The sequence below is a fragment of the Callorhinus ursinus genome, unplaced genomic scaffold (assembly GCF_003265705.2).
Source record: "Callorhinus ursinus isolate GAN/ISIS: 27379988/994484 unplaced genomic scaffold, GSC_fseal_2.0 scaffold20, whole genome shotgun sequence".
Taxonomy (NCBI): domain Eukaryota; kingdom Metazoa; phylum Chordata; class Mammalia; order Carnivora; family Otariidae; genus Callorhinus; species Callorhinus ursinus.
In genome coordinates, this window is record NW_027397082.1 from 32,206,020 (window position 1) to 32,233,719 (window position 27,700).

The 27,700-nt window shown below is 43.3% G+C and overlaps 2 protein-coding genes across 17 annotated transcripts in view; one reads left to right on the plus strand and one right to left on the minus strand.

Moving 5' to 3' along the window:
- Window positions 1-27,700, minus strand: part of WDFY4 (WDFY family member 4) — a 291,091-nt gene that overhangs the window by 42,920 nt on the left and 220,471 nt on the right. The window lies entirely within an intron of this gene.
- On the plus strand, window positions 218-27,683 carry LRRC18 (leucine rich repeat containing 18). Of its 6 annotated transcripts, XM_073904517.1 has the most exons (6): window positions 2,126-2,303; window positions 2,547-2,647; window positions 15,512-15,547; window positions 21,281-21,336; window positions 21,706-22,561; window positions 26,205-27,683. In XM_073904517.1, the coding sequence occupies exons 5-6, from the start codon at window positions 21,798-21,800 to the stop codon at window positions 26,224-26,226; spliced, it is 786 nt and encodes a 261-aa protein (XP_073760618.1). In that variant the 5' UTR covers window positions 2,126-2,303; window positions 2,547-2,647; window positions 15,512-15,547; window positions 21,281-21,336; window positions 21,706-21,797; the 3' UTR covers window positions 26,227-27,683. The 6 variants fall into 6 exon arrangements, with proteins under 6 accessions (XP_025736373.1, XP_073760618.1, XP_073760619.1 ...); XM_073904518.1 differs by lacking the exon at window positions 21,281-21,336; XM_073904519.1 differs by lacking the exon at window positions 15,512-15,547.

Sequence of the window (27,700 nt, forward strand, 5' to 3'; positions counted from 1 at the left end):
AAGGACATGTGCTGAGCCTTCCTAGGAGGTCGAGCTACAAGGATGTGGAGTTAGTATGGCAAAGCTCGCTAGTCTTGCTACTTTATTTTGTAAGTTTGACAGGGGAGCAGGAAATAAGGGAACAAAATGTACCTATTATAGTTCAGGAAATGAGAGAAGCCTGGGTCATTTTCCGTTTCAGAGAGGGTTCTAGAATTTTACTGGTGGTCTTTTGTGACATTGCCCCCAGGTGGAATGGTGTGCAGAAGATAGAGGCATGTCACCATCCCATTTCTCATTTCATCGGCTATGAGCTCCAAGGAAGATCCATCGTTCCCTTACTACCAGCAAAGGACACCGTTACCAGCAGTGCCAAGACATCTAACCAGAGGTGAGTCATAGTTTTCAACTTTTTATTTGTTTGTTTTATTTACGTGTTTGTTTTATGTTTCCATTTCCACTTCTGTCCTATTTCATTTGAGAATTTATGTGTATACTCCTACACAGATTTTTTCTTTTTTTAATTTATATACATATATATATATTTATTTATTTGTGTCCAGTTGACACACAGTGTTATGTTAGTTTCAGGTGGACAACACAGAGATTCAACATCTCTAGACGTTATGCTGTGCCCCCCACAAGTGTAGCTGCTGTCTGTCCCCATACAGCTCTAGTACAACATCACTGATGGTGTTCCCTACGCTGTGCCTTTTACTCCCGTGACTTATTCATTCTGTAACTGGAAGCCTGTATCTCCCATCCCCTTCACTCATAGACCTAATAATAATAATACCAATAATTATCACACGTTAAAGATTGCAAAGACTTTTTACCCGTTGTCTAATTTCCACAGTGACCCAAGAAAGCAGCCATTACTTCACATACAGATGAGGAAGTGGGTGGGTGGGGCAAGGGAGTGGCGTCAAGCCCAGGGGAGTTCACCCCAAGCCGGCACAGAGCAGGGATCCGTGAGCCCCTGACACGCTGGGCTGTGCAAAGCATCCGCCCAGACTAAACCTTGACCCGGGGCCCTGACTCACAAGACAAGCTCTTTCCTCTGACGGGAAAAAGAAAACAAAAGTAAACAGAAAACAACAACAGCAAAAACCTTAGTTCTGGCTGACTTAGAAGGCAGTTACCTGACAAATTAGTAATTTGTGTACCTCTGGAGTTAAACAATGAGCATTAGCGAAGTCTCCCAAGTTATTACTGCATACCCATGAGATAAACATGAAGCTGTAGAGGCACTGAAAGTCTGGAAGGGTATAGAACAGGAAGTTACCTCCAGATGCTGAAACTGTGCGGCTTTAATTCTCATGAGGTTTTACATATCTGCATTTTAAAATGTATTTATCTTCTTGTGCATTTTCTTCTGTAAAATATTGATTTTATTTTTGCTTATCTGTGTTTTATAATTTTCACATTATTTATTTTCTAATTTAAATGATGTACTTTTACGAATAGTCTAGTTAGAAATACACTGGGTCATAGGACTTCAGGTAACTTTTAATATTCTACTTATCTGAATTTGGTAATTATTTTAAATCCATTTATTGTCTAAATTAAATGACCTGTTTTCTTTTAGTTTTGCATTAAACAAAACAGTGGTGGTATCCATGTTTTGAAGTTTTTGTGGTTAGCCATATTTTTATTTTTTAATTTCAACTATTTCCTTTTGCTTTTTTTTGTACTTTTCAAAATGTGTAGTGCTTGGATTCATTTTGTAGTTCAAATTATTTATTTGCTAATTATCTTACTTATTTCCAACTTGATTTGGGTAGTGCAATTTAGAGCATATTTATTTCTTCATTTCTATGTATGCATTTTCAAATTTTTCTACGAGGTTATTTTATTATTTGCATAATAGTTTTCATATGTAACTTTTTGCTGATCTTCTCAATTTCTGGGGATTTAATTTGAAGAAAAACACTGAACAAAAAGATTATAAATGTACAAATACATTTGTTGCAGCCCTATTCATGATAGCACCAAATTGGAAACAACAGGAAAAGCACAGTCCACCAGATTCAGTATTACACGTTCAATCGAAAGGTAGATTTTAGAAATTACACATCAGCATTTGACATAATATTAAGTGAGGAAAAAAAGGACTATGTAAACTGTATGGTTTTTACAAGCATTATGGTCATTCTGACTTCATAGCGTGAAAAGGGCACCAAGAGAAAACTGCAAGAAATAATTAAATTCAAATAAACAGATAAAAGAGAGCTCTCTCACAGATCAAAGAACTGAAAAAGCTATTTGGATAAACAACAAGTCGAGTGATAGTTCGTGGGACTCCCTCAATGCTTCATATAGAAGTAAGGTAATCTGTCCCTTAAAAGGGGCAAGCATAGCTGTTTCTCCCTGTTAGCAATGTCCACTTCTGGCGTGGCCAGGGCAAGCTGGCTCTGCCTGGTGGTGAAGTGCCCACCGCGCTGCTGGGGGCGGCCAGGAGGAAAGTCCCCCCCTGCAAGAAGCGGGAGGAGCCCAGGCCCGGGCGTCCCTGCCACATAGCGGTATCCTGGAGACACTGTCGCCTATTGTGTTCTCTCACCTTGCAGGCTAGCGTCAAGATTATGCTAATTAACTCCAGGTCCCATAGTCTCCTGTTGCCTGGTGACAAAGTTTCACAGTTGAGGAGAAGGAACTGGCAGGAACGGGGGTAAGTTTTTCTCTGGTGGTGGCCTTGCATTTATCGATTTACTTGAACTCTGCCAAACAAACTCTGCTTTTTGCTCTCCTCCTTTGAGTAAGCAACTTTGGAAATGCTAGTTCTCTCGGTGTGCTTTGTTTACAAACCCCAGACATGAGCTAATTCATTATTTAGGAGAAGAGGAAGCTGGCCCAGAGCCCCAGGCTGGAAGGGCAACTAGCAGGGGCCCTAGCTGGGGACCCAGCCGGCCTTTCTTGGGTGCCCGGGGCCATGGGCCACCTTGGGAAAGACGGTGTGTGAATCTGTGGGGCTTTGCAGTCATGCTTGGGTCTCTTTCCAAAGTCTGTGTCTGGAGCATTTTGCTGTTTCACAAGCAGGGGGAGACTATGGAGTTTGAACTGCTTCTTACCCCCACCAGTGACTGACCCCCAAAGAAAGTGGAATGTGGGAGCTCTTCTTCACTCAGGAGGCTGGGGCCTAATGACTGCTGACTATGGTGGGGGTTGGGGGGCACAATCCATCTTTTGAGAAGTCTGGAGGCAAACCCTTGCCACAAGCTACCCTGAATGCTGGGACCCATTAACAAGCAGTCAAGTCCTGGGCTGGGCTGGGCCTTGCAAGGAGAGACTCTTCAAGAACAAACTAGAACACATGCCTTATGCCCCTATTTCCATGACAGGTGTAACGGGAAAAGGTAGGTGCTCCTACTCCCAGTCTTTGTGACTCTGGGCAAGCTACTTGGCCTCTCTGAGCCTTAGTTGCCATATCCATCCAGTGGAGATGAAAATCAATACATCAGTGGTTATAAGAATTACTTATAATGTCTGTAAAATGTCTAGCCTATAGTAGGTGGTCCATATAATCTACACACACTGAAAGCAGGAACTGAATTCAAATGTGTTAACAACTACGCAGTGTTGTTGCTTTGCAAAGGGTCTGGCACATAGTAGGTTCTCAATATATTTATGAACCATATGGGATGTTATGTTATGTGAACCAAGTCCTGAACACCAGCTCCTGCAGGATGAAATGGGGAGTCAGAAAGGTTAGGAAATGTGTACGAGGTCACATATCTAGGGAGAGACAGAGCTGCGACTGGTCTGTGACTCCCATGCCTTCTGGGCTTGAGCCTGAGCCTGCAGGGGAGACGGAAGTACTGGGACAGCCACTCCCCACTCTGCAGAGCACCTGAGCCCCACGGTTGTCTAGAGACCGATTTTTAGGGCCTAGTGCTTGGTGGCTCCAATTTCCTCTTGGGGACCCAAGGGTCTCCTACTGTTGCTGTCGAGAGGTGATGGTGACTTCATGCTTTCTCCCTCCAGCCATCACCTGGGTGATGGGAAAGTCAGACTGGGTGATGTTTCCTGGCCCCTGGTATCCCTAGAGCAGAAGGTGTGCACAGAAACCTGCGCCCCTCCAGACAGGCATGATGGGCTCCCCGGCCGCACGATCCATCACCAACCTTTCCATCCACTGCCAGTTCGATTCACTGCCAACTTCCATTTTCCTCCCAGTCTCACGTCACAGACCTCATCTCAGCCCCCAGAGCTAGGTCCAATAACACACACGCATGCTGTCTTTGCTGCGATGGGTGAGTCTTCAGGATGGGGCTTGACCTGGTGTAGAATGAGAGTCCCACAGAATCTAGCTCCGTTGAGGCTAGTGTCTGGAAAACACGAGTCAGGAGCTTCCTTGTCAGTCCAGAGAGCCAAATTTATCACTGGACGTTGTAAAATCAAATTTCATGGAAAAGCCGAGGGGCAGTTCAGCCCACAGACAAGACTGAGCAGATACTGGCTCTGCTTTGACCAGCGTGTGACTTTGACAGAGGACGTGCTCTGGAGGCTCAGTGCTTTACCGGTAAAGTGGGGTGGATGGACCAAATGAGATAATACACATAACGCACTTGGACATAAAATTAGCACTCAGCACAAAAGAGGAACCATGTATAGAAAACGCCAGGCCTGCTAGAACGTCAGCCTGCGTTTTCTCTTTGACCCACACATGCAACCCAGACGACCATTCCTTTGATTCTGCTTCTACCACACATGGTAGCTGTGCGCCATCCTTCCCCTCCACACCCTCTTGGTTTACACTATCTTTTGCTGCCTGCAAGTGGCTGTCTTCATCTACTCTTCCTTCTCTACCTCTGGAGACTTCCCAGCAGCCAGGGTGATGCTTCTAAACTTCTAAACAGGCCCTCCCCAGCTCTTTGTCTTCATTTTCTACCCCCTCCTTACTGGTCCTGCTCCAGCCCCCACGGCATCTCCCTTCTCCCCACCGGTAGGACTTTGCACCTGGTGCAACCCCCACCCCGGGGTGTTCTTCCCCAAATCCTCCTGTGTGGCCTAGTTCTAGTGTCAGCTCAAATGTCACCTCAGAGAGAACTTCCCTGACCTTCTTGGTCTAAATTAGGCCACCCCCTCCCCAATATTCGCTCCCCGATTCTTGGCATTCCCTTTGACGTCCACCAGGTTTTGATTTTTTGCAGAGCGTCTACACCAACTGAAATGATCTTAGGTCTTTTTGTTTGTTTTTATCGATTGATTTGCCTCTCCTAAAAGAGGAGTTTCGTGAGAAGTCCAGCAATGTCTATCCTGTTCACTGCATCTCCTCCGGCCTGACCCTGACCTATAGAATGACTCAAATACAGATTGCTGAATGAATGAATGAATGAGCAAGTGAGTAGCTTGGGCTGTAGCAAGCTCTAGAGGTTAACAGTGGACAAAGGTATAATCATACCTTCTAATTGCTACTATGTTTTTTATCTTTTATTATTAATTTGTGTTTAAAAGGTTGCAAAGACTTTTGTCCTTGGGAATCCGCAAAGATTGTTCCACAAGTCTTACATCTGGTATTAATGACCAGTGGGGAGTGTCCTAGGGCTACTCACTGCAGGGAAGGGATCACTATGGTGCTGTTTGGTGGATCTACCAGCATGATTTACCATCACAAAGGCACTGACTGTGGGAGCCAGGTTACCACTCACTGAGCACCCGCTACACACTGGCCACTCAATGTATAGTCATCCCCGCATTTACTTTTCATAACAAGCTGCGCTTTTCTGACCCATTTTGCAGATCAGCAAACTGAGCTCAGGATTAAAATCAGGCTGGCAGTAAAGGTGGGGTGGAGCCCAGTTCTACTGGCCTCAAAGCGCCCGTGTTCCCTGCTGCCCGTGTGCCTGCCTTCTATTAAGTACTTTTATACACAACAGGAAGGAAGCAGACAAACTGGCTAATACCTGGTCACTAAGGTGCAGAGCTGCTCCATCCTAAACACAGTGCTGCTGCCTGCCTTGATCTTTCCTATCATGTCCAGCAGGTTACATCTAGCTGCCCAGAGTCAGAGAAGGGGTCTCTCTCACTGATGATAGGGCTGAATGCTTCAGTAAATAACTTCAAGTAAGCCCGATAAAGACTCAAGGAGGCATGGGAAATCTGAATTTAGGGAATATTTCTACAGAAAAAAAAATTAAGATTAGAAGCCACAGCATTTTCAAAAGACAGGTGCCTTACATACAAGCAATGAGCCCCAAACCACCCTTTTGTGTCCCTTTAAAAATCAGCCCACGGAAAAAATAAATATAAATAAAAAAATAAAAAATAAATAAAAATAAATAAAAATCAGCCCACGGTCCTTCCAGTGGCCTTCCCCTCTGGATGGACAAACGTTAGCCACTGTTTACATAAATATCCTCCCCTACGTTGAAGCCTAGTTTGGGTCGCCAACACAGAGAAGGCCATGTGGTTTGTGCATCACAGTCGTCTGTGGTGGGTCAGGGTTTTCAGTGTGGTGGAGGGCTGGCTGGCTCTGAGGGAACATCTCTGGAGGGAACGAGAATGGCTGCCTCCCTCCTTCCCCCACTCCACCACCCTCCCAGCACGGCCAAGCATGGGGCTGCCTCCGGCTTAGTTTGCATGTCTGCAGTTGGTGAGGCGCTTCTCGGGTGCTCCCCCACCTCCATCTGCCACTGTGGCTGGGCGAGTTGGGGTTCTCAACTAACAACCAGCACCACGGCTGCCATCCCGTCACCAAAGCTCCCCTTCACTAAGCACCTGTCACCCCCCCCCGACCTTTTTCTCCCATACAACCCTCTCATTACCCCACTCTACCTGAGGGACCTGGGGCTGGTGACACATTAGCAGGAAATAGGGAGTCAGGAGATGAGCCCAGCTGGTCCACCTCCAGGCCCGTGGCCCTCTGTATGTGTGGTTCCTTCTCATCTTTGTCCAGCGAGTATTTTCTCAGATGTCCCTCTTTGACTCAAATATGCTCGCTATTTTAAAATCTCTTTCTCTCTCTCTCTCTCACACACACACACACACCCCTATTTTAAACAGGGTGACATGAGTGGCTTTACAGAATTCATGCAATTGAAAAGGAAGTAGATGTGTGTGTGTGTTGTGTGTGCACGTGCATGTGAATGTGTTTGTAACTTTCTTTCCTGATTAGACATAGATTTTGTATCCAATGCAGAGAACTTAGAAACTACATAGACATTTAAGAAAGAAAGTAAAAATAACCCAACACCATAATTTCCAGAGGGCATTTCTACTAATATTTGGATGTTCTTCCATCTTTTTTCTTGAGGTGTGTGTGCATGCTCATGAGGGCACCGAGGTCATATGGGCACAGAATGTTTTCCTCATAACATTATATCTCCAAATGTTTCCTTTCAGCATTTCTTGGAAAACGATGTTTTTATTTTGTTTTAGTTACTGTTGAATATTCATTTCGTGCTGTGACTGGACAGTAAGTCATCAACTGTCCATTGTTAGATATATGGATTGTGTCCATTTGTTTTTATTATTGTAAATAGCACTGCCATAAACATATTTACACAGAACGTTTGGTTCTTATTTCTTGAAAAGAGGTTCTTAGCAGTGATATCTGAGCTGCCTGGTGAGCCGGAGTGGGGGGATGAGGGAGTCTCATCCCGAAGGTGAGCCGCATCTCCTCAGACCTCTTGCTTGATCCCATTGTCTCTCATTCATTCCTACTTTTGGAAGCTTCTTTCCCTTTGGCCTAACCCAATTAAAACTTCATTTGTTGTATTGCTAACCCGCTTCCCAGCCTCCCTGCACACTTAATCTCACAGCCAAAAATTTCATCATGCCATTGTATCCATCTATTTGGACAAGTCTTCCTGTCCTCCAGGGTGTCCCACCCAGGGCTGGGTACACACTCGGTGACTAATATTTGGTGTGAAAGTGACGACTTTTCCCCACAGACCTCTCCCTTAAAAATAGTCTGCATGTTCTAGAAGCCCTTTCAAAGTAGGTGGGAAAACAGCGGGTCAAGAGGGATTCCACAGCAGTTGTTGAAAGCTGTGGAATCTGCAATGAAGCTGACCCCTTTCTGAGGTCATGGGAACTGAGATGACCTAGAATTCATTCATTTAACCAAGACTGACGGAGGGCCTCCTGCGTGCCAGGCACTAGGAGTTTAGAGTCTGTTTGGGGAGGAGAGCAAGGGACAGACCATAAAAGTAAGCACAACGAGTAAGCCTATTATAAAGTAAGTTTTAGGTGATAACGCGTTATGGAAGAAAGTACAGCAGAGCAAGGAGGATTAGGGTGTGCTTGGGCTCAGTTTGCATCATTAATTGGGGGATCAGGGCAGGCTGAATTGAGAAGTTAAATTTTACCCATAACCTTGAAGAAGTTGAACAGGTCAGTCAAGTAAATATCTGAGAGAAGAACCTTCCAGAACAATGAAAGAGCTGGAGTAAAGGCCATAAAAGGAGTTTGTGGGGACAGGTTAGAGGAATGGCCGGGTTGGGTGGCAGATGTGGAGTGAGTGTGGGGGCGAGTGGTGGGGAGCACCCTCAGGGAGGTGGTGGTGGGTTAGGCCATGGGGCCACTAGAAGGTGTCCAGCCCTTACTTGGGTGAAACAGGAGTCACTGGAGGGCTGTGCGCCAAGGAGTAACAGGGTGGGACCTGCTGTGGTAACAGAAATCCCCTGGCTGCTGTGTCGAGAACAGATTGCATGGGGTGAAGACAGGTGCTAGGGGGCCACCGCAGAGGCCCAGTGGCAAACAGCAGTGGCTCAGCCCATGGTGGTGCCCAGGCATGTGATGGGAAATGGTAGGATTCTGGATTGACTTTGAGCACAGAGCAAGCAGCACGGAACCTAAGAGGAAAAGGGGTGTTGAATGTGATGCCACAGCTTGGGGTCTGACACACGAGATGCTTTTGCTGTCGGCCTGGCCAGAGGAGGCTGTGGGTGCAGCGGGTGGACAGGGAGCTCGGTTTTGGACACAATGTGTTTTGGTGTCTTTACATAGTACAAGTAGAAATGTTAAGGAGGCAGAAGGATACAAAAGTCTGGGATCAGTGGGCGAAGTCTAGTCAAGACACAAAAGTTGGGGAGTCCTTAGTGTATTTAAAGCAATGAGACTAGGTGAGATCACCAAGGTATGGGGTATAGACAGAGAAGAGGCAAGTGGCTTGGCCACGGCCCCCCGGGAACCCGTGGCAGACACAGTTCTCATCCATCCCTGCCATGTCTGGTTTACGTCCGGCCCCCTGGTGCTCCCACTCAGTGGGCTGCTCGTAAGGGGTCCTGCACGTGGTAGCTTCCTGGTGGATCCAAGACCCTATCTGAGAGCACACACTTCACAGCGAGGTACCAGCCCAGTACCACACTATGGCTGATGCCAGCCAGGAGGCTGGGTTTCCTCCTGTCTCAGGTAGAAATTAGAGAGGAGAGGGCACGGGCTTTTCTTTGTTGGCCTTGGGGGAAGTGTAGGGACAAGCTTTCTCTCTTCGGTTTGACATGCCCTGGGGATTTTTCTCACAACAGCCAGAGCATCATTTGGAAAATAAGCCAGATCTTGTCTGCTATCATTCTTTTTTGCTTATTTTGTTTGGTTTTTTTTTTTAATTGTGCCTCTGGCCTGCCTGCCTTCCTTTCTTCTCTCCCTCCTTCCACCCCTCTCCTTCTCCCCTGGGCTTGTCCCACCCCTCCCGTCTGCCACAGGGCCTTTCCATCTGATGTTTCCTCTATCCAGAACCCTCTCCCCATCTCCCTGGATCCTTGCTTCCTTCAGTCTCTGCCCAGATGTCTTCTTCTCAAGGAGGTCCTTCCTGGTCACCCTCTCCAGAAGCATATGCCCCCCCCCCCCCCCCCCCCAAGCACCATCTCTGTTTCTTTTGTCCCAACTTTCTCCTCCTAGCACTCATTGCCACCTGGCATTGTACACTTCTTTGCTTTTGTTCTTCTCCTTCTTCATGTTGCTTGCCGTATAAAACCATGCCCATCCATGGCAGTTATCAGTTGTATATGTATATGCAGTTACATATATATATATATGCAGTTAACCTATTGTTAATGAATGAATAAATCCAAAGGGCCACGGGAAGTTCACCTGTTCCCTTTATGGTTGATCTTTGGGGTTCCTCTTCACAGTATCTCATGGCTTCACAGTGGGAGGATTTATAGCCCCCTCGGAGCTGGGGGCCTTCCTACAGCAGATGGGGGCACCACATCAGGGTACCTGCCAGTGTACACCTCTAGGGCACCCAGGGGTCCGTGCCATGCTCACCCTCAGCAAGTTCTCCCTGGGGCCAGACGGGGTACAGAAGAAATGCACACACCGTGGGGCACTTGTGAAGGACGAGCCCCATCTCTGCAATCTTGGGGGTCCTGTGCCTCAAGGAGCTATGTCTCCTTGTCCCCCAGGATAAAGTAATCTAAAGTTTGCACCTGGCGAGGCAGAGATGCCATAGTAAGGACGCAGGGCTGTGGAGCCTGAATCAGATTTCTGCTCAATGGGAACCCTGGAGTCCTGGCTCCACCGTTGACCAGTTATGCTGTCCTGATGCCACTATTTCCCCCTCTCCCAACACACAAAAGTCACCACACAGGCCTCCAGGGCTCACTCACCCTCACCCAACCTTCAGAAGCAGCCACTTTCATGATCTTATTCACAGAAGGGGGAGCTGAAGCTCAGTAAGGCTCAGGGGACCGCCCAGGGTCCCCCGGATGGTAGAGGGGTCTAAAGCGCCTGTACTTTTCACCCTTCCAGGCTGCTTTTCAGAGCCCATTGCCTTACCTGCAGGGGAGGCCAAGGCTGTGAGGAGAAAATGCAATGACATCTATCTGGCAGTAGCAGTATTTAAATCACATTGGTTGAAATTGGATTAACGCTCATCTCTTGAGGTTTCCAGGTGCAAGGACTGACTGGTCCTTCCGCTTTCCTGTGTGTGGAGGTTGGTTTGTGTGTTTTGAATGCGTTCGCTGATGAACAAGGCATTTCTAGTCTGTTAAACTAATAATCTTAATATTTTATTTTAATTGTAAGGCACCTATTCCCTTTTGTTCCTTTAACAAATCCAATTAAAACACAGTACATTCAGAATTACAAAATAGATGCTATTAAACCAGTAAGAAATCATAATCTTTTGTTATTGGGCCATGTGACCCCCCTGGGAACTTTTGCTCCAAATAAAAGTTGAATTCTTATTATCCGCCAGGGGAAGGGGGCAGTTTGACAGATAACGACTTCCCAGCAGCACGTGTGCAGAGTCACACTGGTGCTCAGGATGGAGAAGTAAATAATATTAAGGGTAGACAGAGCTATACATGCATAATAGCCCAGGAAGGTGGTTAGAGCTGTGTTGATCCGATTAACCAGATAACTGCCACATGGAGGGAACCTGATGATTTCCACACAGACACTCTGCTGCAGCTCTATTATCACGGAAAGAACGTCCCACCCAGAATAAGGTGAGCTGTGGGAACATGGATAAACTACTTCATGCCCCGCTCTACCCCACGGCATCCTTATCTTGGGGTAGGAGGAAAATTCCCACCTCTAAGAAGAGTAGTGAGGACAGAATGAAATGGCAAAGGGGGGTGGCTTTGTGAAGGAGAAGGCACGATGTGCCTCTAAGGGTTGAGCATGCCTGCGTGGGGTGGGGATGGGGTGGAGAGCATCATATGACTGACACGTGGGGATGGCCTGTTGTCTGGGAAGATCGGACGTGCATCTTACAGGGGTTAGATTTTACAGTGAGCCCACACAGTGAAAATCAAACTTCTGGTGGTCTGCATACAGCCTCTCAGCGCCCCTACATAGCCAGCAGCCCCCCAGGCAGAAGAGGGCCCCGAGTCTCTGGTGAGCACCTGGGGAAGGCGGTGGGCTAACATTCGCCAGCCATGCTGGATGAAAAACCTGTATCTTTACATTCTTGACACCTTCAGTGTGGCAAGAAGCTCACACCTGGGAGGCCTGGGGGACTAGTGTGGCTGAGGGACAACAGATTCCAAAGCCAGCGGCACACCTTTTTTGGGGACATGAGGGACAAGCAGCTTTAATTTCTGTTCCAGGTATATTTCGCCCAGGGAATGCTAGGATTCCAGAATGCCTTCTTCTCCTTGGAGTCAGGGGGCTGGCCATGTGCCCCCCAGGATAAGCATTTCCTACTGCTAGAGCAAAGTCAACAGTAGAAAGAAAAAAGAAAGGCAGCATAGTACAGCACGACGATCGTAAGCTTTGGTATCAGACATAACTAGGTTTGCTTTGGCTGTGCTGTGCTGTGTTACCTTGGGAAAGTCACTTGACTTCTCTGAGCCTCAATTCTCTTATTATAAAGACAGGAATGACACTTCATCATTGCTGTGCAGACAGAGGAAGGGCCCAGCCGCATGTCTGCAATTGTTACTTTGGTACCTGTCACCTGAGTGAATGATGTGGAGTGGATCTTCTGATCTTGATGTCAGAAAACTCTCACGATCATGGGGTCCCTTTAAGGCCCCACACCTGCTGTCTGCATCTCTCTCCATCAACTCTGCCACGTGTCTGGTGGAGCTGTTTCTGTGAGCTCCACAGACATATTTCTGCTTCTAGTCTGTCCCTTATCCCCTTCCTAGCAATCTGCCCTTCTGTCCACAGGAAAGAGGGGCTCAACATAACACAGCTGGGGGCAGGAATGGAAAAAATAAAAGCACTTCATGTTTACACCCCCAGGGAGCCTATACTCCGGAAACCAGCTAACACTGTAAAGTAGACAAGCGCACAGTTCCTCACCCAGAGTGGGCACTGGACAAATGGCAGTTCTTTCCCCCAGCGCAGACTGTGCCCAAAGTCAAATATTAGTGCCTATTTTAGAGCCCTGGCCAGAGGTTCCAGACAGATGCTCTCCACAGACGGCCCCATGGTGACCACCCACATCTCCACCTGCCACCTGGCTGCTTATGAGAAGGTACAGCACATTTGGGGAAGGGGTGGAGGGCACAGGGAATGATTGGAAGCCATGTGGGCAGTCACGGCAGAGGTGAGGCTGGCCTCTTACATGTCCGGTGAATGGGTCTTATGAAAGTCAGGAGAGAGAATAAACGCAGTGCCTTTGGAATGAGTGATTCTATTGAAGGAAGTTTACATCATTTCCCCTTAAGAGATGGCCCACAAGCAAAAGATATTTCTCACTCGTACAGCATGAAGCTTGCTGTGAAGTTAGCTCCAAACACTGGCTGGGAAACAGCAGTGACTTTTGGGGTTTGGGTTCTATAGTGTGTCTATCCTGCATCTCAATGCATTAGTCAAAAGAGTGAAATAATTATTGTGAGATCACATTAGCAAGACGTTAAAGATATCAGATATATACAAAGTCAGTCTTAATTACAAATACAAAGACACATGAGTGCAAGGCACAAGATAAATTCTATTGTCATAGTGATGATAACACTCTTTACAACTAAAAAATGCCTGCAAATATTTTGATGGCATTAAAATATAGGTTGCCATTACATTTTTAATTTAGATATCCATGGGGTGTCCCACCATGCTGTTTGATTCACAATGACTAGATAGAAAAATTAATTAGAAATTAGAGTCAATCAACCGGTCCAGTTTTTCCAAAGTATAAAAACCAATTGTTCAAGACAAAAAGACCCAGTACACTTAAAAACTTCCTGTATTAGGGCTTCTCAGCTATTCATATGATATGAAATCTCTTATTTGTCTATCCATCCATCCATCTGTCCATCTGTCTGTCCATCCATCCATCTATCCATCTATCCATATTTATCAATTTATATCTCCTTCTCTGATTTCCAGCTTCCCTTGTGTGGGTTGTTGGTCCCATTCTGACATTTGAGGATTCTGTGAATTGATAGTATCAGACCATCTAACCAGTTTTTGTTGAATCAAAAGATCATGAGTTTTACACTTCTTTTGCCCACACTTGTTCTCCTACTCGTTGGGCAGAACTGGGCAGGATGCTGACCTTCCGAGTTGACTAAGGGAAGGGATATTCCTGGTCTTTAGGGGCTTCTGGCACTGGTCCGCTTTCAGTGGTACTCAGCAGCTTAGGGGGTCCTCACGAACCCTGAGCAAATACAGTAACACCCTGCTCTCCATAACCAAGAGCAAGGTCCCCAGGCAGGTAAGGTGTAAAGGGGGTGGGGGCTGATCATGCTTCATCTGGCCTGGGGCTGACTGGGGACCGAGATGTGCTGGGGAGGAGGTGGAGTGCGTTATCCTAGCCCCTGCTTTGCCTTGCCGGTAATTCACAAGCAGGCTCGGAGCCAAAGGGCCTGTTGGAGAGAAGCTCTTTAATGGAGAGGTAGTCTGTGGGCAGCTCCATGCTGCTACCTTCCCATCATTCATCAGAGCTGGAGGGCTTCTTATCAGGGTGTGGATGGGCTCTGGGGAGCAGGCTCAGCAGGGCTCACCTGGGTGGGTCTTGAGTCTATTGGAAGCATCCTTCTCATCCAGGGCCCCTCTAGCCCATGCTTATTGTGTTTGAGCTGAACTTTATCTTTGTGTGTGTGTGTGTGTGTGTGTGTGTGCTCTGCACTATTTTAAAAATTTTTATTGTTATGTTAATCACCATACATCATTAGTTTTTGATGTAGTGTTCCATGAGTCATTGTTTGTGCATCACACCCAGTGCTCCACGCAGAATGTGCCCTCTTTAATACCCATCACCAGGCTAACCCATCCCCCCACCCTCCTCCCCTCTAGAACCCTCAGTTTGTTTTTCAGAGTCCATCGTCTCTCATGGAGCTGAACTTTATCTTGAATGTAAGAAACTCTGGGGAGCTCAGGAGAATCAGTAACAATCTAGATTTTAGTTCTTTGAGCTTGGGGACTGGCCCTCTTTACTGCTCACCTGTGTAGCATCTAATAGGTCCTCAATTTACTTACTTGGTGAGTGAACAAATGAATGAATGCAGGAATAAGCGCATCGATTTGATTTAAATTAGTCCTGAAGGACTAACACAAGGATCATGAACAAAGGAAACTTAAATATTTGGTCAGGCCCATGGGATAGAATTGCCAAATAAAATACAGAACTATGCAATGTTTGGAGGCGCATGTATACTAAAAATCATCTGTTTATCTGAAGCTAAAATTTAGCTGGGAAAGTGTAATTTTATTTGCTAAATCTGGCAACTTACCATGCAGAAAAGTCACTGATAAACATTAAGATCAGAACACAGGATCCCTTGCTCTTGGCCCACCTTTCTTTAAATTAAGATTTCAACTCAAGTGCTGTAGGGCAGTTTCTCTGACACGCCACCTTGTGCAGAGGTGTTCCCTGTGCTGATACGCCCATGTACCAGAGCAATGAATGCCACGTGGTACATATCTGGATGCCCTTTACTGGGCAGACAGGGCTAAGTGGGCTATAAAAAGTCATGCTTTTTGAGGAGCATCCAAGTTGCTGCATGTATCAATAGTTTTGTCCTCTTTTCTGTTTCACAGCGTTCCGTGATAAGGATACGCCTCAATTTCTTTATCCATCCACCCACTGAAAGGTCTTTGGGTTGTTTTATTCTGGTTTTGGCAATCATGAATAGAGCAGCTATAAACACACATGCATAAGTTTTTGTGTGATCCTAAATTTTTCTTTTTCTAGGGTAATTACCTAGTTGGGGAAATGCTGGGTCATGGGGTAAGTATACAGTTCATTTTATAAGAAATTGCCAAACTGTTTTTCGGAGTAACATTCTGAATTCCCATGAGTGCTCTGGTTGTTCTGGTATCCTCACCAAATCTTTGTAATATATTGATTTTTAAGGGTTTTTTGTTTTTTATTTTAGACATTCTACTAACTGTGTAGTGGTATCTGCTTGTGATTTTAATTGGCATTTTCCTAGCGACTAATGATGTTGAGCAACTTTTTGTTTGCCAACCATATAACTTCCATGGTGAAAAGTCTTGTTAAATCTCTCGGGCATTTTATTTTTTATTGTATTGTTTGTCTTCTTACTGTTGACCTTGAGTTCTTTATAGATTCTAGATAATAGTCCTTTGTTGGACATGTGATTTGCAAATATCTTCTTCCATTCCGTAGCTTGTCTTTTTACCCTTGATTTTTTTAACAGAGCGGAAATTTTAAATTTTGTGGAAGTCCAATTTGTCAATATTTTCTTTTAGGGATTGTACTTTTGCCTAACTCAAGCTTATGAAGATTCTCTTGTATGTTTTCTTTTAGATATTTCCTGGTTTTACACTTTACATTCATATCTGTGATTCATTTTGAGTTTACCTGAGTTAATTTCAATAGTTTGAGATTATTCTTTTTGTATGTGGGTAACCAATTGTTCCAGCACTATTTGTTGGAAAGTTCATTGTTTCTCCATTGAATTCCTTTGAACTTTTGTCAAAAATCATTTGACCACTTGGCTATATTTGGGTGGCTCTATTTCTAGACTCTGTTTTCTATTCCACTGATCTATGTATGTGTCACTTCACCAATACCACCTGTTGTAATTACATGGTAAGTTTTAAAACTAGAAGCATGAATCCCTTAACTTTATGTTTTCTTTTTCAGAATTTTTTGGATTTCTAATTCCTTTTCCTTTCAATATAAATTTTAAAATCTGTTCATTCATGTATACAAATAATCCTGCTGGAATTTGAATTGATCTTTAGACCAATTTGGATAGAATTGACTCTTAACGATATTGAGTCTTTCAACTCATGAACATGTTATATTTCTCTATTTATTCAGATCTTCTTTGCTTTATTTTGTCAGTGTTTTTTTCATCATAGAAATCCTGTACACTTTTATTACTTATGTGAAGTACACAAATGTTTTATTTTTTGGAGTTTATTATTTTTCAAATTTCAAATTCCAATTATTTATTGCTGGGAATATATAAGTTTTTTGTCTTTCTCCTTTCGATTTTATTGATTTCTTCTCTTTCTTTATTATTTACCCTATCTGCATGCTTTAGGTTTTTTTGCTCTTCTTTGCTAGTTTTTTGAATGGAAGTTTACACTATTGGTTTGAGACCTTTCTTCCTTTTTAAAATGTTCCTAGTATGAACATTTAAAGCTATAAATTTCCCTCTAATCACTGCTTTAGTTGCATACCATAAGTTTGGATATGTTCTATTTTCATTTTTCTTCAGTTCAAGACATTTCCTAATTTCCCTTGAGATTTCTTTGACTCACGAATATTTATAAATATGTGGTTTGTTAACTATTTGGAGATTCTCCAGTTATCATTCTCATATTGATTACTAATTTAATTCCATTATTTTCAGAGAAAATATTGCATTATTTCAATTTGTTTATATCTGTTAAGGTTTGTTTCATAACCAAGAATATGGTCCATATTTGTGAATGTTCCATGTGCACTTGGAAAGAATGTGTATACCGTTGCTAGGTAGAATTTTTTATTTTTTTTTATTTTTTAGGTAGACTGTTTTAAGTGTTAATTAGATCCAGTTGATTGATGGTAATGTTCAGTTCTTCTATATTAGCAATTCTGATCTGGAGGCGATTTTGCACCCCAGTGAGGAGTTGGCTATGTTTAGAGACATTATTGGTTGTTACAACTAGTGGAGAGCTACTTGCATTTAGTGCATAGACTCTTCTGGCTTTCCGCTGCTAAATATCCTACAATGCATGGAACAGGGCTTTCCCCCATCACTGCCCCACCCCTGCTAACAACAAAGAAAATAAAGAATTATCTGGCCTCAAATGTCAATAGAGCCAAAGTTGAGAAGCCCTGTCTGTTTTATTTATTATTGAGAGACAAATATTGATGTCTCCACCTCTAATTATAGATTTGTCCATTTCCTTTTTCAATTTTATCAGCTTTTGCTTCTTTTCTATCAAAGCTCTGGTCTTAAGTACATATATGTTTAGTATTTTTATACTTTCATGGTGAAGTGTCTCTTTTATCATTATGTGGTATTCTTTTTAATCTCAGGTAAATTTTCATGCTCTGAAATATATGTTGTCTGATGTTAATAAAGTCACTCCAGTTTCCCTTCAGTGTTTGCAGAGTATGTCTTTTTTCATTCTTTTAGTTTAACTTACTTTTGTTTATATAAAGTGGATTTCTTATAGATAGCATATAATTGGGTCTTGTTCTTTTATTATCCATTCTGATAATTATGCTTTGGGTTGGTGTGTTTAGGTCATTTTCATTTAATGGAAGTACTAACATGTTTGGATTTAGGTTACCATTTTAATAGTTGCTTTTGATTTGTTCCATTTCACCTTTTCTGCTTTCTTTTAGATTATTTGACTTCTAATTTTTTTACAGTTTCGTTTTAATGCATATATTTCATTTATTCCTCTGTCTGTACATTGTTTTAGTGATTGCTCTGGAGATTAAAATATACATACTTATCTTTCCACAGCCTACTTAGAATTAATATTTTACCAAAGCAGTGTAAAAATCTTACCTACCATATAGGTCGCAATACCTCCCCCCATTATGTGGTAGTTGTCATATGTATTTCTTCTACCTACATTGAAAACCCCACCAAACAGTGTTATAATTTTTGCTTTCAACTGTCACACATATTTTAAAGATCTTAAGAGGAGAAGAGTAGTCTGTTTATCAGATGTTTACCATTTCCATAGCTCTTCCTCTATTCCCAAGTCCAAGTTTCTTTCTAATATCATCTCCCTTTCATCTGAAGAACTTCCCTTAGCATTTCTTCTACAGCAGCTCGAGCTATAGTAACAAATCCTTTTATTTTTCATTCATCTGAGAATGTCCTCATTTTGCCTTCATTCATCCAGGGTACCGTCATTCACTGTCTGCCTGACTGTTCCTTACTTTCAGCACTTGAAAAAATATATTTCCACTGCTTCTGGCCTCCATGGTTTCCAGTGAGGAACCTACATCCATTCGCATTGCTGGCCCCTATAGATAATATGTATTCTCCGGCAGGTTGTGAATGTGAATTTTTTTGTTTTTAATTTTAAGCAGTTTGATTATATGTCTGAGTGTGGATTTTTTTAAGCTTATTTGTCCTCTTTGGAGTTCACTAAGATTCTTGCATCTGTCATTTTTATTTCTTTTATCAACAGTTAAAAGTTTTTACCCATTTTTCCTTCAAATATTGTTCTGAACCACGACTTTTTCCTCTCCTTCTTCTAGGATAGACCTATCTATTGATATTGATATGTATGTATTTTAGCAGGCAATCACAGGCTACAAGTTCTGGCACACCTTCTGTAGATTCTGTAGACTATGGTTACAGTGTCCATTCAGTTGTCAAAGAATTTTCAGTGCTATTCAAATCAGTACCTCTACCTGTACAGTGGTCTACCTCTCAGCTCAACGTTCAAAGCTTTTGGGTTCACAGTTTGGGATTAGGTACTAAAGATGCTGTTCAGGGTTTTATCCATGCATAGACATCTCAGGGTGTGTCCAGGAGTTCATATACAATGTAATTAAACGCCCTCCTCTTTAAATCACCTTTTGTGGCTCTAGGAGTGGTCTCCTTCCTTGGTCCTCTGAATAGAAATCTTGGGATTTTTATTTTCTAAATCTGCTATATACTTCTTGCCACTATTTCTGCCTCTGGGGCCAAGTGGCAGTAGGGTAGAGAGAAAAAAGCAACCTGCATGTCCTTGGGATTGAAGTTTGGTCAGAGACAATGGTTCTCCTCCCTCAGAGTTTTAGCTGTCTGCCTGACTAACTCTAGTGATACAGGATTGCCTGGGGCTCAGGCAGCAGAGGATGGAAAAAACAAACAGGGAAAACACCAGGAGATCTCCCTCATTCTCTATATGATCCCAGGAGACCCCCTTTCTTTGTTTTGGCCATAGAAAGGGGCTTTTCTTATAAATCTTTCCATCACCACTGCTGCAAACTTGGTCTTATTTTGAGTTACTTTTCCAATCTGTCTGATACTGTTCATCATCTTATCCTCAGATATCTTTTTACTTTATCCTTCATCTTATCCTCAGAGAGCTGCTCCAGGAGTTCTGCCTGGGACCTCTAGTTGCATTCAATAGATGAAACAGGGAAGAGTGCACTTATCCCATCTTAACTGTGGCTAGAAACCCAGCCTTCATTTTTAATCTGCTTTATCCTTTCTAGTTCCTCAATGCTGTGTGATATAAAAACTTCAATAGTGGTGAACACAGTACTGTCTTTGGTAACCAGCCAATTATGCCTGAATATGGTTAGTTCATTGTTTCTAAAGAACAGGTTCAGCTTTCAAGGCCTGCCTGAAAGGACATCAGTGCTGCTGAGAGCTAAGAATACTTTCACTGGTTTACTATGGAGATCGCCATCCCAGGAGGCTCTGATCTAGGACGACTTGCGTAGGGTAGGACCCTCTGACCTTAGCTAGAAATGGCAATAGCAGGATTGATAGTAAGCACCTGGAAGGTAATTTTTACCCACTTCCTTTTGATACTGAGGTTACTGTATGAGGAAAATGTGTGATGATAGACTCACATAGCCCGATTGCTGGTGCTTCATGTGTTTTGTAAAGTTGGTTCCTGATAAAGGGCCTGAAAGATGAACTAGAGAAACTGCAGGGCATCTCTCCCACTCATCCCTGTGGGAAATGGAGCTAATGCAAGCATCTGTCTCCTGACAGTATGCTTTTGTCCAGGGTGGGAGCCGGGTCCAAAATAGAAAATCAGCAAGCAAGAGTCACCACGTTTTAGAAAAGAGTCTCTAGAACAGGACAGGACAGTTTGCATCCTCTTTCTAGCCGAAGATCTGCCTCACTCCCAAGCCTCACTCTTCTTCTCTTTATAATGGAGACAATCCTATGGATCTTACTGGATTACTGGAGATTAAAAAGGAGTATGTGCGAAGTTCCTGATAATAGTATTTAATAGTTAACATTAGTCAAGCTTTTACTATGTGCCAGGCACTGTTGTAAGCACTTTATAGCTTAGATAATTTACATTCCGCAAGAGCCTATAAGGGGGCTGTTTTCATAAATGAGAAAACCATGGCACTGAAAATTTAAGAAAATTCTTTAATGCAGAGCTAGACTTCTAAGCCAAGCATTCTGAGTCCAGAATCTACCCATGACTCTGTCCATTCTACTTCTCCATATGGCAGCCGTCATAACTAATGTTATAAACGTAATCATACCTCTCAGTGCTGAGGTGTCTGCACTTGAATTGCAGTGTGAAGGATGTGAGGGAGGAAGTGTAGGGGGTAGGAAGTAGAAAAAGACAGCATTCTTTTACTGCCAGGCTCAACCCTGGCTCCTCCACACTCCTCAGCGAGGTGTGGGCACACAGGTCCACTTGCGGGCTGAGTGAAAGACGCTCTTGTGTTGTTCCTGTTGCACTGCAGTGACAGCAGCTCAGGCCTGCCTGGTGCCTCTGGGTCCAGAAGGAAGGTGAGGAGAGATGTACTATGTAAGTCATTCTTAACTCCCACCAATTCCCTCCTATCTAGGCTATGCTGCTTCTGAGAACTCAGCAGTCCCACCCCTAGGGACTCATGGAATAACTGTAAGGAAACACTAGATTTTTGTGAGGGTCTGGGAAGTGACAGATAGCCAAGAACACACACACACACATACCCCTTGGTGGGGGAGGGGGATATGTTTGAGTCCAGGACAGTGGAGAGATTTATATGTCAGGGAATGGCACAGCCAGGGGGGCATTGAGCATCCTTCAGCCGACCCTGCATCACCGAAGAGGACACTGAATTTGCTGAATATCTTTGGCGAGGTGACTTCTGCTGATGCCCTAATGTCTGTCCAGGCATCTTTCTCCTTTAGCCACTAGCGAGTGAAGCATTACAACTCGGGGTGGGGGGGGGAGTCTAGTGCCCTCATGTCATCTCCTAACTAGACATATTTTCTCTTCTTGTCACAGTATATCTAGCAGTTTCTTGTGACTTTTCCCTCAAACTGATCACCAACCAATCAGAACAACACTCTTCAAACACACACCCTTACTAAAAGAACATGGCCAAGGGCAGGAAAGGCCCCAAGGGCAAGAAGATCACCCTCAATGTGGCCAAGAATTGTATCAAAATCACATTTGATGGGAGAAAACGCCTTGACTTGAGCAAGATGGGAATTACCAACTTCCCCAAATGTATCCTGAGACTGAATGATGTGGATGAGCTCGACCTTAGCCGGAATCTGATCAGAAAAATCCCTGAATCAATCTCCAAGTTCCAGAACCTGCGGTGGCTGGACCTGCACAGCAATTACATCGACAAGCTTCCTGAGTCCATCAGCCAGATGACTACTCTGCTCTACCTCAATGTCAGCAACAACAGGCTGACCACCAATGGGCTGCCTGTGGAGCTCAATCAGCTCAAGAATACCCGCACCTTGAACCTAGGCTTGAACCATCTGGACAGTGTGCCCACCACACTGGGGGCTCTGAAGGAGCTCCATGAGGTGGGGCTACATGACAACCTGCTGACCAGCATCCCTAAGAGCATCTCCAAGCTCCCCAAGCTCAAAAAGCTCAACACAAAGCGAAATCCCTTTCCCAAGGCAGAGGAGTCAGATACATTCATAGATACCATCAGAAGGCTGGACAACTTATATCTGGTAGAAGAGAAGGATCTGTGTTCGAATTGCCTGAAAAAATGCCGACAGGCCCGGGACAAGCTGAACAAAATCAAGACCATGGCCACAACAGCACCGAGAAAGGCCATCTTTTCCAATCTGGTCTCACCTAACTCCATGGCCAAGGATTCCCAGGAAGACTGGAGGTGACCAGGGATCCTGACCCTGAGTCAGGAAGGGAAAAGGGAGGGAGGGAAGAAAGTAGGGAGTGGCATCTACAGGGAACTGTGGGATCCCTCCATTCTTGCAACAGCTCCTCCAGCCAAGCCCATAAAATACCTTTCCCTTCCTCCTTGGCTTGTGATTTTGTTGACCAAAGGCTTTTAGTTCTTTGCCTCTTCTCTCTTCTCTGCGTGCACATACCCACACATACAGGCACAATGAATCAGAAAAGGGCCATCCATCCCCTTTCTTCCCAGAATTCTCCTGCCTACAGCCCATGGCCAGGGCAGCCAACACTGCCGGCATGCTCTTAGTCACACTGTCACGCACTTCAGGACCGATTGCCAGCTCCCAAATGTGGAGTTGATTCTGCGGGAATGCTTTGATTCAGGGTTTTAGAGGTCAGGAATCTCAGAGCATGGATTGGTAGGAGGGCAAATGGACATTCAGTCTCGGGAAGGTGACAAAACTGAGCCACAGAGATGGGCAGATATTATCTTTAAGTGTTGGCAGGTAATATCTTGGGCTGAAAGCAGTATTCTCTTGTCTGCACATGCACAATTTGTTCTGGGAGCTTTCTAGACTGAATATGCAAGCTCTTGACTGGCTGTAAATGAATGAGACTGCATTCCCATCTTATTATGTCCAATTCTTTTCCAGACTCTTGTGGGAGTAAGGAAAGAATGGGTGCAGGTATGGGTTGGTACAGTCAATAAATAAATACCTTACCGGGCACTGTGCTAGGTGCAGGGACTCTGTCTGGGGGGTGGGGGGGGGACTTGCCTTGTCCTGTGCAGACCAGTTGAAAGAAGACAGGACAGAATGTTATTGTCTGAGAAAGTTAGGAGATCAGGGCCAACTGTATGCAGAGCTGGCCTGGCATAGAGAAAAGCCAAAGATTCTGGAGCTGGACAGATCTAGGTCCAGGACAGCTCTGCCTCTTTCTTTTCATTTCCCTGGACATCTTACTTAGCTTTGGTTCCCTCACTGTAAAGTGGGAATAATACCAGACCCAACTGCAAGGGTTGTTGTGCATCTAAAGGAGATAGCACACAGAGGAAGTACTCAATAGAAGTCAGTTCTCTGTATGAACTAAAGCTTGGTACATCTCAAAGCTGAAATACTACTTTGGACAGTGTCCCTAGTCACACTAGATCTTTGGCAGAACTGACAGTGGTGGTGACAATTCTCATAGCAGCCGAGAACCTTCTCTGTACTGTTTACTCACACTCAATCATAACTTCATACTGCCTAAAAGGAAAAGAATCAAGGAAGATATATTTAGGAAACTTTTTTTTTTCCTAATCAAGACTTTCCTATGTTGGTGGCAAGCTTTGTAGTGGTCAGTGGAAAAGCAGGGAAATCTGTTAATTCAGTGGGACTAGCTTGTTTCTTTTTCACATGAAAAAGCATAGCAGACAGCATACTTCTTCACTCCTCACTGCTTTCCTTTGTAATGCTTAGCTGTGACAACTCTTTCTCCAAAATCTCCGAAAATACGATTCAAAATTCCCTTTTCAGCTTTTCCCTTTATTAAATGTTTTCCATTATAAAAATAACAAAACCACAACATAGTTTTAAATATAACATCTTAAAGTATCCACAACTCTACAGTGTGAGCCAGCTATAATACTAACAGATTTCCTTACTGGTTACGTTTCTGTATGTATTTTTATATGCAGTTAAAATTACAGCATTTACCTCATTTTTATCCTGCTTTGAAATCCATGTTGTTACATGGTCTTAATAACCATAATTTAAAACATCCGCAAGCCAGTTGAACAAACACACATAAGTTACTATTGGGCATTCAAGTTGTTTCGTTTTTCACTAATAGAAATAATTTTGTGATGAAAGCCTATACGATGAAGACTTTAAAAACTATTTTGCATTATTTTCTTGGTGTAGCTTCATTATTGCAAATATGTTAAACAGTGTGTTTTTTATTTTTTATTTATTTTTTTATATGCAGGATGAGCCCAATGTGGTTTTTTAAAAAATTTTATTGTTATGTTAATCACTATACATTACATCATTAGTTTTTGATGTAGTGTTCCATGATTCATTGTTTGCATATAACACCCAGTGCTCCATTCAGTACATGCCCTCTTTAATACCCATCACCAGGCTAACCCATCCGCCCACCCCCCTCCCCTCTAGAACCCTCAGTTTGTTTCTCAGAGTCCATCGTCTCTCATGGTTCATCTCCCCCTCTGATTTCCTCCCCTTCATTTTTCCCTTCCTACTATCTTCTTCTTTTTTTTTTTTTAACATATAATGTATTATTTGTTTCAGAAGTACAGATCTGTGATTCAACAGTCTTGCACAATTCACAGCGCTCACCATAGCACATACCCTCCCCAATGTCCATCACCCAGCCGCCCCATCCCGCCCACCCCCCTCCACTCCAGCAACCCTGTTTGATTCCTGAAAACAGTGTGTTTTTTAAAATAATTTTTGATACATGCTATGAAATAGTTTACAACAAGATCACACATTTATGTATCTACAAGTAATATATTGGAGAATCTGTTTCACTGCATCCTGGTCAGCTTTGAGAGTATCATCCTTTACATTTTCCCCTTCATTTAATGTCTGAAGTGATTTACTAGAAGCCCTTCCCAAGATGAACGGAGCAGTTGTGTCTGTGAAGTACATGATGGGATGTCATGCCTTAGGCTCAGGAGCCACCACTAGTACATGAGGCCTTGAACATGTCCCTAAGGTAGCCATTTTGCTATTTTAGGTACTTCGTCTCTCACCAAGAAGTACAAAATCCATGCAGAGCATATGATCCAAACAGAGTGGTGGCCAGTTATTTGGATACTACCCATTTCCATTCCTAACCCCTGGAAACACTTTTTCTTTAGAATTAGTGTTCCCCTCTTAGTCACTCAAAGGAATTGGCAGAGAACAGGAATTAAGAAAAAATGTCTCCCTGTGCTCCTAGCCAGGATCTTGTTCTGGACCATGAATTTGCCCCCTACTCCCTCTCCTGCTCTGTCACACCATACTTTTTCCATGGTGCTTTGTCCTCAACATCCTCCAGGCATCGATCCCGGATTCGCTGCCAACTGAGTGGTTGGTGTGCAAGATGACATTTATTTGCCATTGTTGGTCTAGGTGCTTTATAATGCTTTCATTCTCACAGCCATGTCTTAGGAAAGGGTTATAACTGTGTCTACCTTCACCGGGACTGATAAATAAATGGGCAGGGGGCTTTGATTTGCCACAGGAGATATTCATGTTAGACACCTTGTTAGTCAGGACACCCTGGCAGTAGAGTGAAGCAAAGAGTGGAGATAGAGATGAGTCAGGCATCGTCTTGCACATTTTCTTTTTTTTTCTCATCAAGGAAAAGGCTTGATGTTGACATTCCTTCATGCTCTAAAATACAGTCAGTTCTCTTTCCTGAAAATTGTATTAAGCCTAAAAACACTTGGTAGGAAAACCATGGGGTTTCCCTTTCCACAAACAGAACAAAAACCCTATTTAGGCTAACCCAGTCACTGCCCTCTCTGAAAGCCAGGCATGACCTAGGTGACCCCTCTGTGACCTCTGCCCTTGCTGTGTTTTGCCTCCATGACCTGGAGTAATTGCCTCAGTGTCTTGTGTCTCCATCCCCAGGATCCGTTCAACATCTCCCTAGAGTAGCTAATGGCAAAAACTTGAAGACTAATCAGCCAACAAGAATAAACCACTCTGAAGAAGAAAAGCCCTCGGTTAGGAGAAGAAAGAGAGTGGTAAGGGGAACATTCTGGAAGCCAGGCTCTCTGGTGCTGGCCAAGATACTGACTTGCTTCTTAAATTCACTTTGTCTCTCTTTGCTTTAGACCACCTGTGTGTGAAAATGACTTTGGGAAATATTTGGTGAATGTTTTTTACATATATAGAGGAAATGTTTAAGAAAATGATAGACATACGTCATAGAAAATTAAAGTTTTATAAGAAGACTTTAAGATTTAAAAGACTTATGGTTTTTATACTCAAACTGGTAAAGTCTCTATGCCAGTCGCCTGTGTTAGGTTATGTATGTATAATGCAATCCCTCAAGCAACTAAAATTTATACAAAAGATTCATACAAAGAAATATACTCAAAAATACTACAGATAAAGTGGAATTTTAAGAAATCTTTCAGGAATGCACAGTTAGGCAAAAAGAAAAAAAAAGAAAAGAAAGCAGAGAAATGAACAACAGGGAAAAGTATAAACAGGGAAACAAAAAATAAAATGGCAGATATATATCCTAACATTTCAATAATTACATTAAATGTAAATAGTCTTCTTTATTTGTAATGGCCCCAAAATAGAAACAGCCAAATTTCTCTCAATGGGCAAATGATTAAACAAACTCTGGTATATCCATATCGTGGAATACTATTCAGCAATAAAATGGAACATACTATTGATACATGCAATAATTTGGATGGATCTCAATAGCATTATTCTGAGTAAAGAAGGCCAATCTCCATGAGTCACATACTCTATGACTACATTTTTAGATCATTCTCCAAAGCACAAAATGATTGTGGTGAAAACCAGATCAGTGGTTGCCAGGCTTTCACACTGGTGAGAGGTGGTGGAAGGTGGGCAGGACCATAAAATGGTAGCACAAGAGATATCTCTGTGGTGCTAAAAACAACTGATTATGTTATAGTGGTGGTGGTGGTGGTGGTTATAGATTCTACCCATAGGATAAAATGACACAGAACTATGCACACATATTGTACCAATGTCAATTTCCTGGTTTTGAAATTGTACCATAGTTACATAAGATGTAACAACCATATGGGGGAAGTTAAGAGAAGGCTATATGGGGACTCTATGTATTATTTTTGCAACTTCCTGTGAATCTATAGTTATTTTAAAATAAAATTTTTTTAAACAACCTTGCAGCCTAGATGCAGCAAAAAACAGATCCTTGTACATCTTCCAAGTGCTAATTTATGAGTAAATATGACAAGCTGCAACCGTCCTGAAGAGCTAAGGCATTTCAGGAGAAAGAGCACATTAACCTCAGTTTGCCAGACTAATCTAAAATCATCCGTTGTTGATTTTGTCCTTGAAGATGCTCTAAGAATAAAAAGAAAATGTATGGCTTCTTTACCCATGTTTCAGTTTTC